Here is a 15,601-nt window from a genome sequence, read left to right as displayed (position 1 = left end):
AAATTCAGCAGTTTAGAGAGAAGGTTTTGAAACCACAGATCTCTTTTTTTAAGCTTTTATAAGTTGGCAATGTCTACATGACTATAATCATTAAAAATAGTTGCTTTGAAGAGTTAGTACTAGTGGATAATAATAGTAGAAGAATTCAAATTCTTAAAATTTCCCAGTCAAAATGGTAGAATTGTTAGTGTCTAATGCTAGTTTAAAAATGACTCCTGGGACTTCCCTGGTGGCATAGTGGTTGAGAATCCGCCTGCTAATGCAGGGGACATGGGTTCGAGCCGTGGTCCGGGAAGATCCCACATGCTGTGGAGCAACTAAGCCTGTGTGCCACAACTACTGAGCCTGTGCTCTAGAGCCCACGAGCCACAACTACTGAGCCCCCACGCCACAACTGCTGAAGCCCGCGTGCCTAGAGCAATGCAATGAGAAGCCCACGCACTGCTACGAAGAGTAGCCCCAGCTCGCTGCAACTAGAGAAAGCTGGCACGCAGCAATGAAGACCCAACGCAGCCAAAAATAAAAAATAAATAAATAAAATAAAATAAAATAAAAATGACTCCTATGATTGGCACTTGACCCATACCTAAGTTTAGAGTTTTCCCTCTTAGGTGGTTGGTTTTAAATTGAAGTCTGTATTGATCATTTGTAGGAAGAAGATGTTGACTTCCTGGCCAGATTTTCTAAACTGGTAAATGGAATGGGACAGTCATTGATAGTTAGCTGGACTAAATTAATTAAGAATGGGGATATCAAGAATGCTCAAGAAGCACTACAAGCTATTGAAACAAAGGTGGCACTGATGTTGCAGCTCCTAATTCATGAGGATGATGACATCTCTTCTAACATTATTGGATTTTGTTATGATTATCTTCATATTTTGAAACAGGTAAGTCCTTATTTTAATCTTTTTGTCCAGTAGATAATATAGAAAAGCAATAGAGAATTGGAAAATACAGGAGAAATGAAAACAAGAAAATACTCATAATTCTACACTCTGATGACATTTACTGTTAATTATTAATGTATTTTCATCTTTTTTTTTTCTTTAAACTTCTTAGCCAGAAAACAGAAATGGCCAGGTTCTAAAATTCACTAGACTAAAAATCTTCAGAATTAGTTATAGGTTTAGGTTGTTTTTTTATTTTGAATCTGTGTTTATTTCTTTTTCTTTTTTTAAATCTTGGCTGCTTCGCACGGCTTACGGCATCTCAGTTCCCCAACCAGGGGTTGAACCCGGGCCCCGGCAGTCAAAGCGCCAAATCCTAATCACTAGACCACCAGGAAACTCCATGAACCTGTTTATTTTTATTTATTTATTTTTTTGGCCGTGCGGCATGTAGGGTTTCAGTTCCCTGACCAGGGATTGAATCCGTGCCCCCTGCATTGGGAGCGCGGAGTCTTAACCACTGGACCGCCAGGGAAGCCCCCTCTGTTTATTTCTAAATACAGTAGAAATTTTGTTAAACGTGGTTCATTTTTTTTTTTTAATTATTTAATTTATTTATTTTTGGCTGCGTTGGGTCTTCGTTGTTGAATGCAGGCTGTCTCTAGTTGTGGCGAGCAGGGGCTACTCTTCGTTGCAGTGTGCGGGCTTCTCGTTGTGGTGGCTTCTCTTGTTGTGGAGCCTGGGCTCTAGGCATGCAGGCTTCAGTAGTTGCAGCACACGGGCTCAGTAGTTGTGGCTCACGGGATTTTTGGCCTTGTTTAAAAACAAAGTGAGATCATACTTTGCTGTTCTATAATCTGCTTCTTTGCTGAATACATTTATAAGTATCTTTTAAAATCAAATTCATCTACATGTCTTTGCCTACATGCCTACATGTCAAGTTACTTACTAGAAGTGAAATTGATAGATCTTAGGTTAGGTACATTTCAAATATGTACTGTCAAACTGCCCTCCAGAAAAGCTGTGTGCATGTTTGAAAAGATCTTAACTGATCAGGAAAATATTCTGATAAGCAAGTATAACTTTAGGAAACCTAATAAATGATTGCTTTCTTTTCAACAGCTTACAGTGCTCTCTGATCAGCAGAAAGCTAATGTAGAGGTAATTGACTTCTTTTTGCTTCTTTTATATATTTTTTTTTTTTTTAATAGGAATTATTTATTTATTTATTTATTTATGGCTGTGCTGGGTCTTCGCTTCTGCGCGAGAGCTTTCCCCAGTTGCGGCAAGCGGGGGCCACTCCTCATCGCGGTGCGCGGGCCTCTCACCACCGTGGGCTCTCTTGTTGCGGAGCACAGGCTCCAGACGCGCAGGCTCAGCAATTGTGGCTCACGGGCCCAGTCGCTCCGCAGCATGTGGGATCCTCCCAGACCAGGGCTCGAACCCGCGTCCCCTGCACTGGCAGGCAGATTCTCAACCACTGCGCCACCAGGGAAGCCCCTTTTTGCTTCTTTTAAACCAATAATAGCATCTACATCTGCAGTCTGCCTTGAAATATAGCTTAATTTCAAATTATATGAAATTAAAGGAGACTGACAAAAGGTATTTTATTCTTAATTTTAGGCAATCATGCTGGCCGTTATGAAAAAATTAACCTATGATGAAGAATATAACTTTGAAAATGAGGTAAGAATTTTGCATTGAGGAGCAATCAGTTTTAATTTTGTTTACTTACATCAAATTAATATTTCAAGTTTTGATTATCTTAAAAAAATTAGTCTTGGGGTTTTGTTTTTGTTTTTGTTTTTTGACTGCGTTGGGTCTTTGTTGCTGCGCACGGGCTTTCTCTAGTTGTGGCAAGTGGGGGCTACTCTTCATTGCGGTGTGCCAGCTTCTCATTGCAGCGGCTTCTCTTGTTGCGGAGCATGGGGTCTAGGCGTGCAGGCTTCAGTAGTTGCAGCACACGGGCTCAGTAGTTGTGGCTCACGAGCTCTAGAGCGCAGGCTCAGTAGCTGTGGCGCACGGGCTTAGTTGCTCCACGGCCTGTGGGATCTTCCCGGACCAGGGTTCAAACCCGTGTCCCCTGCATTGGCAGGTGGATTCTTAACCACTGCACCACCAGGGAAGACCCTAGTCTTGTTTATATTGACCTCTACTTAGGTGAAATTAATGGAAACTTTCATAATCCTTCATTTTTTGGTATTTTGTCCCTCTTTAAAATGACCCTTTTAAAAACACTTTGTAGCATTGAACTTCATAAATATTGACAGTATTATTGGTGATCATATTTCACTTTATATTTAGTAAGAGTGGTGAGTTGAGGCCCAGTTGATGGACCTCAGATCATAATTGTCTATGGGAGAGTAGGAATGAGGCACTTAACTGTCTCTGGACTTGTTCTGGTTAAAGTCTTGTCCAGGGTTGTCAGTGAGTCAGCTTCTCATCAATCACAAGGGTCATCGGTGCTTTCTAGCAACTCAGTGATGGCGTGTACTGTCTAGTTGTGTGCTAACGTGTTCTATTACCCACTTCAGGCATTCAAAAACTTCTAACTATAAAAGAATAATGGTGATGATCACCAACGCACCGTGCACTTGTGAAGTGCTAGGCTCATTACATATAATATCTTCAATCATGTGATATTATTGCAGTTCTTAAAGTGGACAGTGAGATACAAGGAGTATAAATAAGGTGCCAGAGTTCTCACAGAGGAGCCCTACATGAACCCATCCTGGCTTAGGCTCTTGTTTTTGTTTTTTCCCCAAAGCCTTGCATTATCTGTCCTTTGCTTAATTGTCCCTCAATCACTCTCTCCTGTTAGACTTTTGTTTTTAACGTCCTCCCTATGCCATTTCTGGCTCTAGGCTTTCACGGTCTAGGGCTGTGTTCAGAAATAATTATGTGTGAGCAGGAGGGGAAAGGCTACTGAGCATAGTACATTTTCCTACATAAATAAATATTGATGAAAAAGTAAAAGTGTATTAAATTTGTAAATATAAAAACTAGTGAGAACTCACCATTTTATGTGTTTTAAGATCTTTTAAGTTTTTTAATGGAATTTTTAAAATATCATAGGGTGAAGACGAAGCCATGTTTGTAGAATACAGAAAACAACTGAAGTTATTGTTGGACAGGCTTGCTCAAGTTTCACCAGAGTTACTGCTGGCTTCTGTTCGCAGAGTTTTTAGTTCTACCCTGCAGTAAGTTTGTTACGCTGTTTCTAACAAGTCACCTCTTTCCTTTTCTCCCAGATGATGGTCTACCATAAGTGATTCACGTGACTTATTAATTTGTGTTACTTATGAAGATCTTATGTGTATCTCTGAAACAATGCACTTGCCTCTGATTTATCTTGATTCTTGGGGGGAAATACTGCTCTTTGGAATGTCAATAAAATGGATTTCATTAGTCTTGTATACTTTTGTGATATGAATTATGTTGCCTGGCAAAATTAACAATTGCTGTGACTGTTTAATAATTAAAGAGGCTTTGGTTGGTGTCTTTTTATCCCGTGCATCACTAGTTGTATAGAAAGTTTATATTCAGGTCTCACTGACATATTATATACCTTGGTAGGAATTGGCAGACTACAAGGTTTATGGAAGTTGAAGTGGCAATAAGATTGCTGTATATGTTGGCAGAAGCTCTTCCAGTATCTCATGGTGCTCACTTCTCAGGTGATGTTTCAAAAGCTAGTGCTTTGCAGGATATGATGCGAACTGTAAGTATACTAAAGATAATTTATTTTGAACATAATTTTCTGTTTTCATATAAGCTAATGTGAGTTCCTTAATTGTTAGAGCTTAATATATGTTAATACTGGGACATTTTGATGTTGCGGTAAATAAGGATAGATTTCTTAACTTATTCCTGCTCCAGCTGGTAACATCAGGAGTTAGTTCCTATCAGCACACGTCTGTGACATTGGAGTTCTTCGAAACTGTTGTTAGATATGAAAAGTTTTTCACAGTTGAACCTCAACACATTCCATGTGTACTAGTAAGTATACACTTTACTCTCAACTTTTATTTTCCGTGTGTTTCAGCTAATGAGCAGATAGTATTCTATCTCTCTTTTATTACTTTTACCAGAGCCAGAAGCTCTCAAAACTCTTCAACACACTGAAACTAACCCCTCCTCCATTCCTTTAAAATGGAGTTTGTGTCTAGTCAGTTATTTAAAACTAATACTCAAGGGCCTGTTTGTAGTGTAGGCTTACTTTTTATATGTACCTGGTTCTTCCCTTCCAGACATAAAAAGTAGAATTTGATATGAACAAAAATGTGTCATGACAATAGCAATAAAAGCCTTAAATAAGTACAGAAATGGTAAAAGTGTCTCTGTTTCTTTAGATGGCTTTCTTAGATCACAGGGGTCTGCGGCACTCTAGTGCAAAAGTACGGAGCAGAACTGCTTACCTGTTTTCTAGATTTGTCAAATCTCTGAAGTAAGTACAAAATTTCATCTATAATGTTTAATTCTTGTTTTTAAGCTTGTTAAGTAAGATGTAAGTTATTTTCTAAGAGCCTGTGGTAGATTTGGTCTTTTCGTCCTAAGGCTTTTTTAAAATTTTGGTGTTCCTTTTTGTATCATGATGTTACGATTTCTTTTTCTTCTCTTTAGCCAGGTACTTTGTTCATCATTAAACAGTGATTTGTTTGAATATTTTTGTATGTAACACCTGTCATCACTAATGACAGTAGTTACTTAACAGTCTTACTGCTGTAGATGACTCTATGCCTTCTTTGAAATTCTAAAGATGATATTCCTTGGAAATATATTTTGAACTTAATCTGTTTTATATTGTATTGTTCTTTACTAGTACCAGTTTTTGGTATGAAAACTACTTATTCTTAGGCTTATAAAATTGTAGTTTAAAAAAAATCATAGCTAGTCTGAATGATCACATGTGACTACCTTAGCACTGAACTTTTTTTTTTAGTTCTGCCTTAAAGAGGGATTTGGTATTTCCGCACTTTGCCAAGCACTATTATTTATGTAATTGTGGTTTTCCTTTTTGCCTTTATTCAGTAAACAAATGAATCCTTTCATTGAGGATATTCTGAATAGAATACAAGATTTATTAGAACTTTCTCCACCTGTAAGTATCTATCCTTCTGAGTGATAAGTTTTCCCCAGTATTGAGGCTACATATCCCTTTAGCCTTTAGTGTTAATGCCTTTGGGTGGTTTTTTTGTTTGTTTTTGTTCTTTAAAGTGTGGGTGGAGGGTGTGCAAGGGTTAGTTTTGTTTACCAAAACTCTGTTGAGATACAGTAAACAAAACATAGTAATAGAAATAGAAAGGAATCAGAATTTGACTGATAGCTTTAGCAGTGTGAGATATGGTCTGCTCTCTGTACTGTTAAATGCCAGTGAAGTGTTTTTTGGAGAAGGAAAATTCGGTTGCTAAATTATTCTCTGTTTAGTACTGTGATCACATTAGCCATTCTCAGTGACTGCTACTGGTAGACTGAAGTTTTTCTGTGAAACTTCTGGCTTGGGTTAAAAAAAATTTAAATGCTCGTTGATCTGTATATTTCGGTGTTTATTTCACTAGACAGATTTAAGTTGAGATACTTTGTAAGCACATTTTGTCTGATATACATTTCTGTGTAAAGCAAAATACTGACCTTGACTTTTTTTTTCATTTTGATGGAAGTTATTACTAGAGCTGCCACTTTAAAAGTGTTAAACATAAAATAATATTTTGGGTTTTTTAAAAATAAATATCAGTATTCAGGGTACAAAGGTATATAATTTCATTGCATGAAAGGTTACTAGTGCATTATATGGTTAAATTATCTTTGCCTACATATTAAAGAAACATATATATTAAAATACTTCATGGGACTTCCCCTGGTGGTCCAGTACGTAAGACTCCACACTCCCATTGCAGGGGGCCCAGGTTCAATCCTTGGTTGGGGAACTAGATCCCACATGCCTGCTGCAACTAAGAGTCTGCATGCCACATCTAAGAGCCCGCAAGCTGCAACTACAAGTCCGCATGCTGCAACTAAAAGATCCCACGTGCCACAACTAAGACCCAGTGCAGCCTAAATAAATAAATAAATAAATAAATAAATAAATTTATATAAAAAATAAATAGGGACATTCTCTTTTAAAAGATGAGGTCGTGGGCTTCCCTGGTGGCGCAGTGGTTGAGAATCTGCCTGCCAGTGCAGGGGACACGGGTTCGAGCCCTGGTCTGGGAAGATCCCACATGCCACGGAGCAACTGGGCCCGTGAACCACAACTATTGAGCCTGCGGGTCTGGAGCCTGTGCTCTGCAACAAGAGAGGCCGCGATAGTGAGAGGCCCGTGCACCGCGATGAAGAGTGGCCCCCGCTTGCCGCAACTAGAGAAAGCCCTCGCACAGAAACGAAGACCCAACACAGCCAAAAATAAAATAAAATAAATTTTAAAAAAAAAGATGAGGTCTTTTTTTTAATAATAAGACTGCCACATAATTTATCTGTTTTAAGACTAGGCTTTTAAATAATTTCTTAACAGGGAGCTTTAGTGTTAGAGCTAGAGGGGCCTCTGATATTTTCCCCCTCCTCCTGGCCTCTCAGACTGCATAAATGTGAAAAATAACAAACTCATTAATAAAAATGGATCAATATATAGATGTTTGCTTGTGCTTGAATGAGATCTTTTTTTTTCACTTGCAGTCTTATTTTCAGACGTTCTAAAGTAACAACTGTTGTGTATGTGTGTGTTTATTGTGTGGTGTTTGTTGTTATTTAACTCTTAAACACTCTTTAAAGTATTAACTTGTGTGGCCTTTGTCCTAACATGCAAAGCACGTTGTATACCTGATTTTAGCCTCCTAATAATAAATAGGTTTTACAAAAGAAAACAAGTTAGAAAACTAACAGTTATATTATATGACCATTTATGAAGTCTTATTAGGGGTAGAATTAGACTCATGATCTTTTGACCTCTAATTCCATTTGTCTTCCATTATATGATCCTGGGAAAAATTTTATAAGTACTCAGTCTTCTTTTTAATAATGAGTTGATGTGATAGATTAAATCTCCTGTCCCTCTTGTACTTATTCTCATTTAAATGAGAGGAACTGAACAAAGAAAAACTTCAATAAGACTAAATTTCATTTTAGGAGAATGGTTACCAGTCTTTGTTGAGCAGCGATGATCAATTATTTATTTATGAGACAGCTGGAGTGCTGATTGTTAATAGTGAGTACCCAGCAGAACGGAAACAGGCATTAATGAGGAATCTGTTGACTCCACTCATGGAGAAGTTTAAAATTCTGTTAGAAAAATTGATGCTGGCGCAGGACGAAGAAAGGCAGGCATCTCTTGCAGACTGTCTCAACCACGCTGTTGGATTTGCCAGGTGAGTGATTGCATTTAAATTTGTGAAGTGATTTTCTCAACATACACAGAATCATTTGCTTGGATTTTTCTAGAATTGGGCATGCATATCTATGTTTCCAAAACTAGATTGTCCAGAGAATTGTCTAAATTGTTTCTTTCCTAAATTCATTGAATTAGATTTAACTGAAGAAGGAATTAGGTCACGTAACATTCTGCATTTCTGACTTGACAGTTATCTAAATCCTTAACTCCTCTGATTTCTTTGTTATAAATTGATTACGTATTTAAGGAGATTAGTCTAAGTGTTTATATACCAGTGACATCAGGGGATCAGTTTTGGAACTTTAAAGAGAAGGTGCTGAGGCTTCTTTTTAGTTGTTACATTGTGTCCTGAAGACCACCCAAGCTGCCCTTTCTTTCTCTCTGTTTATTGGCAAATAATAACAGCATGAAAGTTATAGTGATTGCTAATTAGAAGCTACATAGAGAAATTGCTCTGCAGAAGACTTTAGTGCAAAAGCTTATGTTAAAGATGTTGTATAAATAACTTGATTCTAAGATTGTTTTAAATATAAATTGGTAGTTTACAGATTGTGTAGTATAGCCTATTCATAATAAATAGATTTTTTTTTCTCTTTTCTGCATACGTTGTCAGCAGGATTTTAGTAAAACATTTAGGTGGACTCACATTTGAGAGATTGTATTAATTACATTTCATTCATTTAATTGTAACTTGAGCTCTTTCTGGAACGGTAACTGGAAGCAATAGTTTACAAATAACCATATCAGCTAAAGAAAGACATAGCTGTGACATGGAAAATAAAGAAATGGCTTCTTTGTTTTGTCAGTTTTGTAATTTGTTGTGTGTTGTTTTTGACTACTTCATAAAACATTTGAAGAATAAACTTAAAACTAGTTACCTGATAATTGTTTATATAGTCGAACCAGCAAAGCTTTCAGCAACAAGCAGACTGTGAAACAGTGTGGCTGTTCCGAAGTTTATCTGGACTGTTTACAGACGTTCTTGCCAGCCCTCAGTTGTCCCTTACAAAAGGATATTCTCAGAAGTGGGGTTCGCACGTTCCTTCATCGCATGATTATTTGCCTGGAGGAAGAAGTCCTTCCGTTCATTCCATCTGCTTCAGAACACATGCTCAAAGATTGTGAAGCAAAAGACCTCCAGGAATTCATTCCTCTTATCAACCAGATTACAGCCAAATTTAAGGTACCACAAACCTTCAGAGCTCAGAGAATTTCCTAACTTGAAGATCTCCTGACTTCAAGATTAGATGTATTTATCTTTAGGTATATTTTAGCATTTGACCCTTGCTTTTTTTTTTTAAGTATGAGTTTCTTGGGGGCATGGATCATAGGTATTTTTATCGTCCCCAATGTCTACAACACTGCCTGACACATAGGAAATGCTTAAAAGATGTTTTAATAAGAGCAGACCTTTTTGTTCTATGCAGCAGAAGGAAACTATTGTCTGGTATTTTAGAAAAGCAAATAAAACAGCATTGAATAATAAATGCCTAAAGAATAAATTTTAAGCCCTGTAATTTGGGTGCCCAAGTAGTTTAAAAATAATTCAGTGTCAGTTTTATGTACAAGGAACTGTAACCTAAGCATAAGTTGGCTAATAAAAATTACTAACACTTACATAGTGTTTTCTGTGTTCAAAATCTGTTCAGAGCATTTTCTTATACATTGATTTGATCTTTGTTACAACCCTAGAAGTTAAGTATTGTTGTTTGAAGGATGAAGAGACTGAGACACAGAAGTTAAGCAATTTGCTCAAGGGCATGTAAAGCCTGAGAGCTCAGTCATATAAATGCATTTATAATTTAGCAGTAGAATTCATTTATTGAGAATTTAAATTTGAAAATATTCCATGGCAATATTTGATTGTGAAATATGTCTGACTCCATGTTATTTGAACCTGAATCTTGAACTGTAGGAAGTGGGTTGAACTTAACGATCTTGAGGCTTTCAATACTGTTATGCTGTATAGATTTTTGTCTTAACATTGATATTTGCTAACCAAATTATGTAAATATGTGTCCTAACTAGAATCTCTAGAAAAAGGCTTTATGTAAAACATGTGTTTTCTAAGTTTCATATTAATAATTTTCTTACTTCTGAAATAGTAATAGTTGTTTCATCTCTTCAGATACAGGTATCCCCATTTTTACAGCAAATGTTTATGCCTCTTCTTCATGCAATTTTTGAAGTTTTGCTCCGACCAGCAGAAGAAAATGACCAGTCTGCTGCTTTAGAGAAGCAGATGTTGCGCAGGAGTTACTTTGCTTTCCTGCAAACAGTCACAGGCAGTGGAATGAGCGAAGTCATAGCAAATCAAGGTGGGGATGCGTGCAGTGCCTAAATCGTCTAAGTACTTGTCACAGTTGTATATCTATATGAGCAAGAGCTAGGTGGAGTAAACACTAAACTTTTGAAGTAGTTATATGTTGGCCCCAAAGATGACAGTCCATTACCATCAGGGTAATCATTTTCACATAGAGGACCTTAAAATTAACTTGTATTCAGTTCCCATTTTCCTAAAGCAGTATTCCTTTTTTTTTTTTTTTAAGTTGATTTACAGTGTTGTGTTAGTTTCAGGTATACAGCTAAGTGATTCAGTTATACACGTATATACATATCCTTTTTCAGATTCTTTTCCGTTACAGGTTATTACAGCATATTGAATACAGTTCCCTGTGTTATAAGTAAATCCTTGTTGTTTATCTGTTTTATATATAGTAGTGTGTATGTGTTAATCTCATACTCCTAATTTATCCCTCCCTACCTTCGCCTTTGTAACCATAAGTTTGTTTTCTGTGTCTGTGAGTCTGTTTCTGTTTTATAAATAAGTTCATTTGTGTCAAGTTTTAGATTCCACATATAAGTGATATCATACAATATTTGTCTTTCTCTGTTTGACTTACTTCACTTAGTATGATAATTTCTAGGTCCATGTTGCTGCAAATTGAAATATTTCATTCTTTTTTATGGCTGAGTAATATTCCATTGTATATATACCGCACGTCTTCTTTATCCATTCATTTGTTGATGGACATTTAGGTTGCTTCCATGTTTCGGCTGTTGTAAATAGTGCTGCTGTGAACATTGGTGTGCATGTATCTTTTCTAATTAGAGTTTTCATGTTTTCCGGGTATATACCCAGGAGTGGGATTGCTGGATCATATGGTAACTCCACTTTTAGTTTTTTTAAGGAACCTCCAGTTTTTTAAGGAACTGTTCTCTGTAGCGGGTGCACCAATTTACATTGCCAGCAACAGTGTAGGAGGGTTCCCTTTTCTCTGCATCCTCTCCAGCATTTATTATTGGATACTTTTTGATGAGGGCCATTCTGACCAGTGTGAGGTGATACCTCATCGTAGTTTTGATTTGCATTTCTCTAATAATTAGCAATGTTGAGCATCTTTTAATGTGCATGTTGGCCATCTGTTTGTCTTTGGAGAAATGTCTATTTAGGTTTTCTGCCCGTTTTTTGACAGGGTTGGCTTTTTTGTTGTTGTTATTGAGCAGTATGAGCTATTTGTATATTTTGGAAATTAAGCCCTTGTCGGTCTCATCATTTGCAAATATTTTCTTCCAGTCCATAGGTTGTCTTTTCGTTTCATTTATGGTTTCCTTTGCGGTGCAAAAGCTTATAAGTTTGACTAGGTCCCATTTGTTTATTTTCACTTTTCTTTCTTTTGCCTTGGGAGACTGATCTAAGAAAATATTGCTATGATTTACTTACTTGTTTGTTCATTTATTTAAATAAAGTGCTTTCTTTTTTTTTTTTGGCTGCTTCGTTGCTGTGCACGGGCTTTCTCTAGTTGTGGTGAGTGGGGGCTACTCTTCGTTGCAGTACACGAGCTTCTCATTGCAGTGGTTTCTCTTGCAGAGCACAGGCTCTAGGCGCACAGGCTTCAGTAGTTGCAGCATGCATGCCCTAGAGCGCATGGACTCAGTAGTTGCAGCGCACAGGCTCTAGGGCACACAGGCTTCAGTAGTTGTGGCCCGCGGGCTCAGTAGTTGTGGCTCACGGGCTCTAGAGCCCAGGCTCAGTAGTTGTGCACAGGCTTAGTTGCTCTGCGGCATGTGGGATCTTCCTGGACTAGGGATTGAACCCATGTCCCCTGCATTGGCAGGCGGATTCTTAACCACTGTGCCACCAGGGAAGTCCCCCAGCTCTTGGTTTTATTGACTTTTTCTGTTTTTTTTTTTAATCTCTGTTTAGTTCCTCTCTGATCTTTATTTCCTTCCTCTGTTGACTTCAGATTTTGTGTGTTCTTTTTCTAATTCTTTTAGATGGTAGGTTAAGTTGTTTTTTGAGGAAGCCCTGAATCTCTATAAACTTCCCTCCTATGACTGCTTTTGCTGCATTCTGTAGATTTCCTATGGTTGTGTTTTCATTAGCATTTGTTTTGCTATTTTTTGATTTCCTCTTTTTTTTTTAGTAGCATGTTGTTTAGTCTGCATGTAGTCGGGGGTTTTTTTGTTTTTCTTCTGTGGTTGATTTCTAGTTTCATGCCGTTATGGTCAGAAAAGATGTTTGAAATAATTTCTATCCTCTTAAATTTGTTGAGGCTTGTTTTGTGTTCTAGTATGTGGTCTATCCTAGAGAAATGTTCCATGCCTGCCTAAAGCTGTATTAATTGGTTCCTTCGTAGTATAAATAGTGTGGTAGCTACTTGCCAGAATTGACCTGACAATTACATCTTACTGGCCACTTTGCTGTTTTGAAATTTAAAATAAATGAGACTATATAGATCAACATAGAATATTTTGCTATATGGAAATCCAGAGGGCCAGATAATAAGGGAATAGTAATTTTTCAATGTTTTATGCTTAAAATTTAGGAGCCAAGTTAATAAAAACTGAGGATCTTAGCAACTCTATAATTGTTTTTGTCATGTTACTATATATGAAGTGAGAGCTTCAGGTTGCCTTTCTAGTTCTTTATGAGATTGAACTCTTTTTTTTTTCTCTTCAGGTGCAGAGAATGTAGAACGAGTGTTGGTAACTGTTATTCAAGGAGCAGTCGAATATCCAGATCCAATTGCCCAGAAAACGTGTTTTATCATCCTTTCCAAGTTGGTAGAACTCTGGGGTAAGATGATTTAGAAAAAAAAAAAAAACTTCATTCCCCAACCTGTTTCCTGAGACAAGAGAGATGAAATGGGATCCTAGCCCTAACATAGACAGGAGCTGGGAGTTGATTTTCACCAGTGATAAATTAAATGACTTTCTTTTTATACAAGATGAAAATCTGAATTCTCTTGACAGGAGGTAAAGACGGACCAGTGGGATTTGCTGATTTTGTTTATAAGCACATTGTCCCTGCATGTTTCCTAGCACCTTTAAAACAAACCTTTGACCTGGCAGATGCACAAACAGTATTGGTAAGCACCTAGGAGTCTCTGTTTACTTTGTGTAAATCTAAATGTGTTCTAACTCACAATTTCTTTTTTAAGGCCAGGTTGATTATATTAGATTTCAAGGCCTTTTTAAAACAAAAAAAAATTCAAATCAGAATTCATTTTTTAAAAAATGATACCTTTTGGACCTTTTGATTCTTAACTAAATCTTGATGTTAAAGTTGAACATATAAAATCCAACTCCTCCAACTTTAACAGCCAAGACTCTTTTTCTAGGGCCATGAAAGGGTACATGATGCAAACATTTTTTAAAGCTTGATTGAGTTATTAGTTTCCTGCCTCTACTTTCATTCTAAAACTTGGCTTAATGTTTTTTTTCCTAATTATTAAGAGTAACTTTCTCTTCCTCATTTGATAGTTTCCCCAAATCTCATCTTCAGAATGCTTAATGTCAAGCAGTTGCCCTTTACTCACTTACCCAGGACCTAGTAAAAGCTAGATTTCTTAATTATCATGTACTGCGTTAAGACAGCATTTTTGTATTTTTCTATTTTTAAAATTTTCTATCTAACCCATTTGTTCCATCTGCCTGCCTGTTACCTTTCCTTTCTCCATCCCTTTTTTTTTTTTTTCGTAAATTTATTTATTTTATTTTTTAAATTTATTTTTGGCTGCATTGGGTCTTTGTTGCTGCACACAGGCTTTCTCTAGTTGAGGCGAGCGGGGACTACTCTTTGTTGCAGTGCATGGGCTTCTCATTGTGGTGGCTTCTCTTGTTGCAGAGCACGGGCTCTAGGTGTGCAGGCTTCAGTAGCTGTGGCACACTGGCTCTGTAGTCGCAGCTTGCGGGCTCTAGAGCACAGGCTCAGTAGTTGTGGCACACGGGCTTAGTTGCTCCGTGGCGTGTGGGATCTTCCTGGACCAGGGATTGAACCCATGTCCCCTGCATTGGCAGGTGGATTCTTAACCACTGAGCCACCCGGGAAATCATTCCATCCCTTCTTTGGAGGTAAATGTTAATGAGCAGTGGCCAGGGAAATAAAAAGAAAAGTTGGAACAGTAACCAAGAATTGACTATATTAAAATTCTTAAACTTGTTTCTCACAGGCTTTATCTGAGTGTGCAGTGACACTGAAAACAATTCATCTCAAACGGGTAAGCTTTGTACTCCCTGCCCCTTCGTTTTCAGCTCACATGCTTATTTGTTATAGTTTTTTTTTAAATTAATTAATTAATTTATTTATTTTGGTGGGCTTCTCATTGCGGTGGCTTCTCTTGCTGTGGAGCACGGGCTCTAGGCTCACGGGCTTCAGTAGTTGTGGCGCACAGGCTTTGTTGTTCTGCAGCATGTGGGATCTTCCTGGACCCGGTCTCAAACCTGTGTCCCCTGCATTGGCAGGCAGATTCTTAACCACTGCACCACCAGGGAAGTCTCTTATTTGTTGTCATTTTGAGTATGTCTTGTTCTTGAAACCTATATCTTTTATAAAAGTTAACTTCAGTTCTGACTTTTTTGGATGTGAGGGGTGGGTCGAATGAAAATAGTAGTATCTTTTATTGTTATTTCATGTTTGGGGTAACAGGAAGGTTAAAATGTATGTTTGTTTGGTTTGACAAAGAGTGAGAAAAATTTTAAGAAGAATTTCATGATCTAGATTTCACTACCTCATGGTTCTTCACAGATTTGTCCAACTTCTTAGTATTACAGATTGGTTAGAACACTTTACTACTTCAGAATGTTGTAGTGTCCTTGTCAGTTTAACCATTTGTATAAATTATAAGTGATTCTGGGCTGAATCTATCTGGTGTGTTGTTTGCTTTATACAGTATTTTAAATAATAATGAGTTGATTGCCAATATTTGAAAATCAGGTCACTTTTTTATTTTATTTTTTTAAACAAAAATTTCTGTCTCCAACTTCACAAAGCTAGGATGCCAACACAGGACTAGCATTCCCACATAGTTGCAGTCATCTAATGA

The 15,601-nt window shown here is 37.3% G+C and overlaps 1 protein-coding gene across 1 annotated transcript in view; it reads left to right on the top strand.

Moving 5' to 3' along the window:
• XPOT (exportin for tRNA) overlaps positions 1-15,601 on the top strand; it is a 42,345-nt gene that overhangs the window by 21,515 nt on the left and 5,229 nt on the right. The window contains 3 exon segments of the mRNA XM_082422939.1: positions 13,237-13,353; positions 13,530-13,645; positions 14,729-14,776. Coding sequence (XP_082279065.1) covers positions 13,237-13,353; positions 13,530-13,645; positions 14,729-14,776 — 281 coding nt within the window.

The sequence above is a fragment of the Balaenoptera physalus genome (genome assembly GCF_965194825.1).
Source record: "Balaenoptera physalus genome assembly, chromosome: 13".
In the NCBI taxonomy this organism is placed as follows: Eukaryota; Metazoa; Chordata; class Mammalia; order Artiodactyla; family Balaenopteridae; genus Balaenoptera; species Balaenoptera physalus.
The sequence above is the reverse complement of the archived record's forward strand: the minus strand, read 5'-3'. Positions and strand labels throughout refer to the sequence as shown.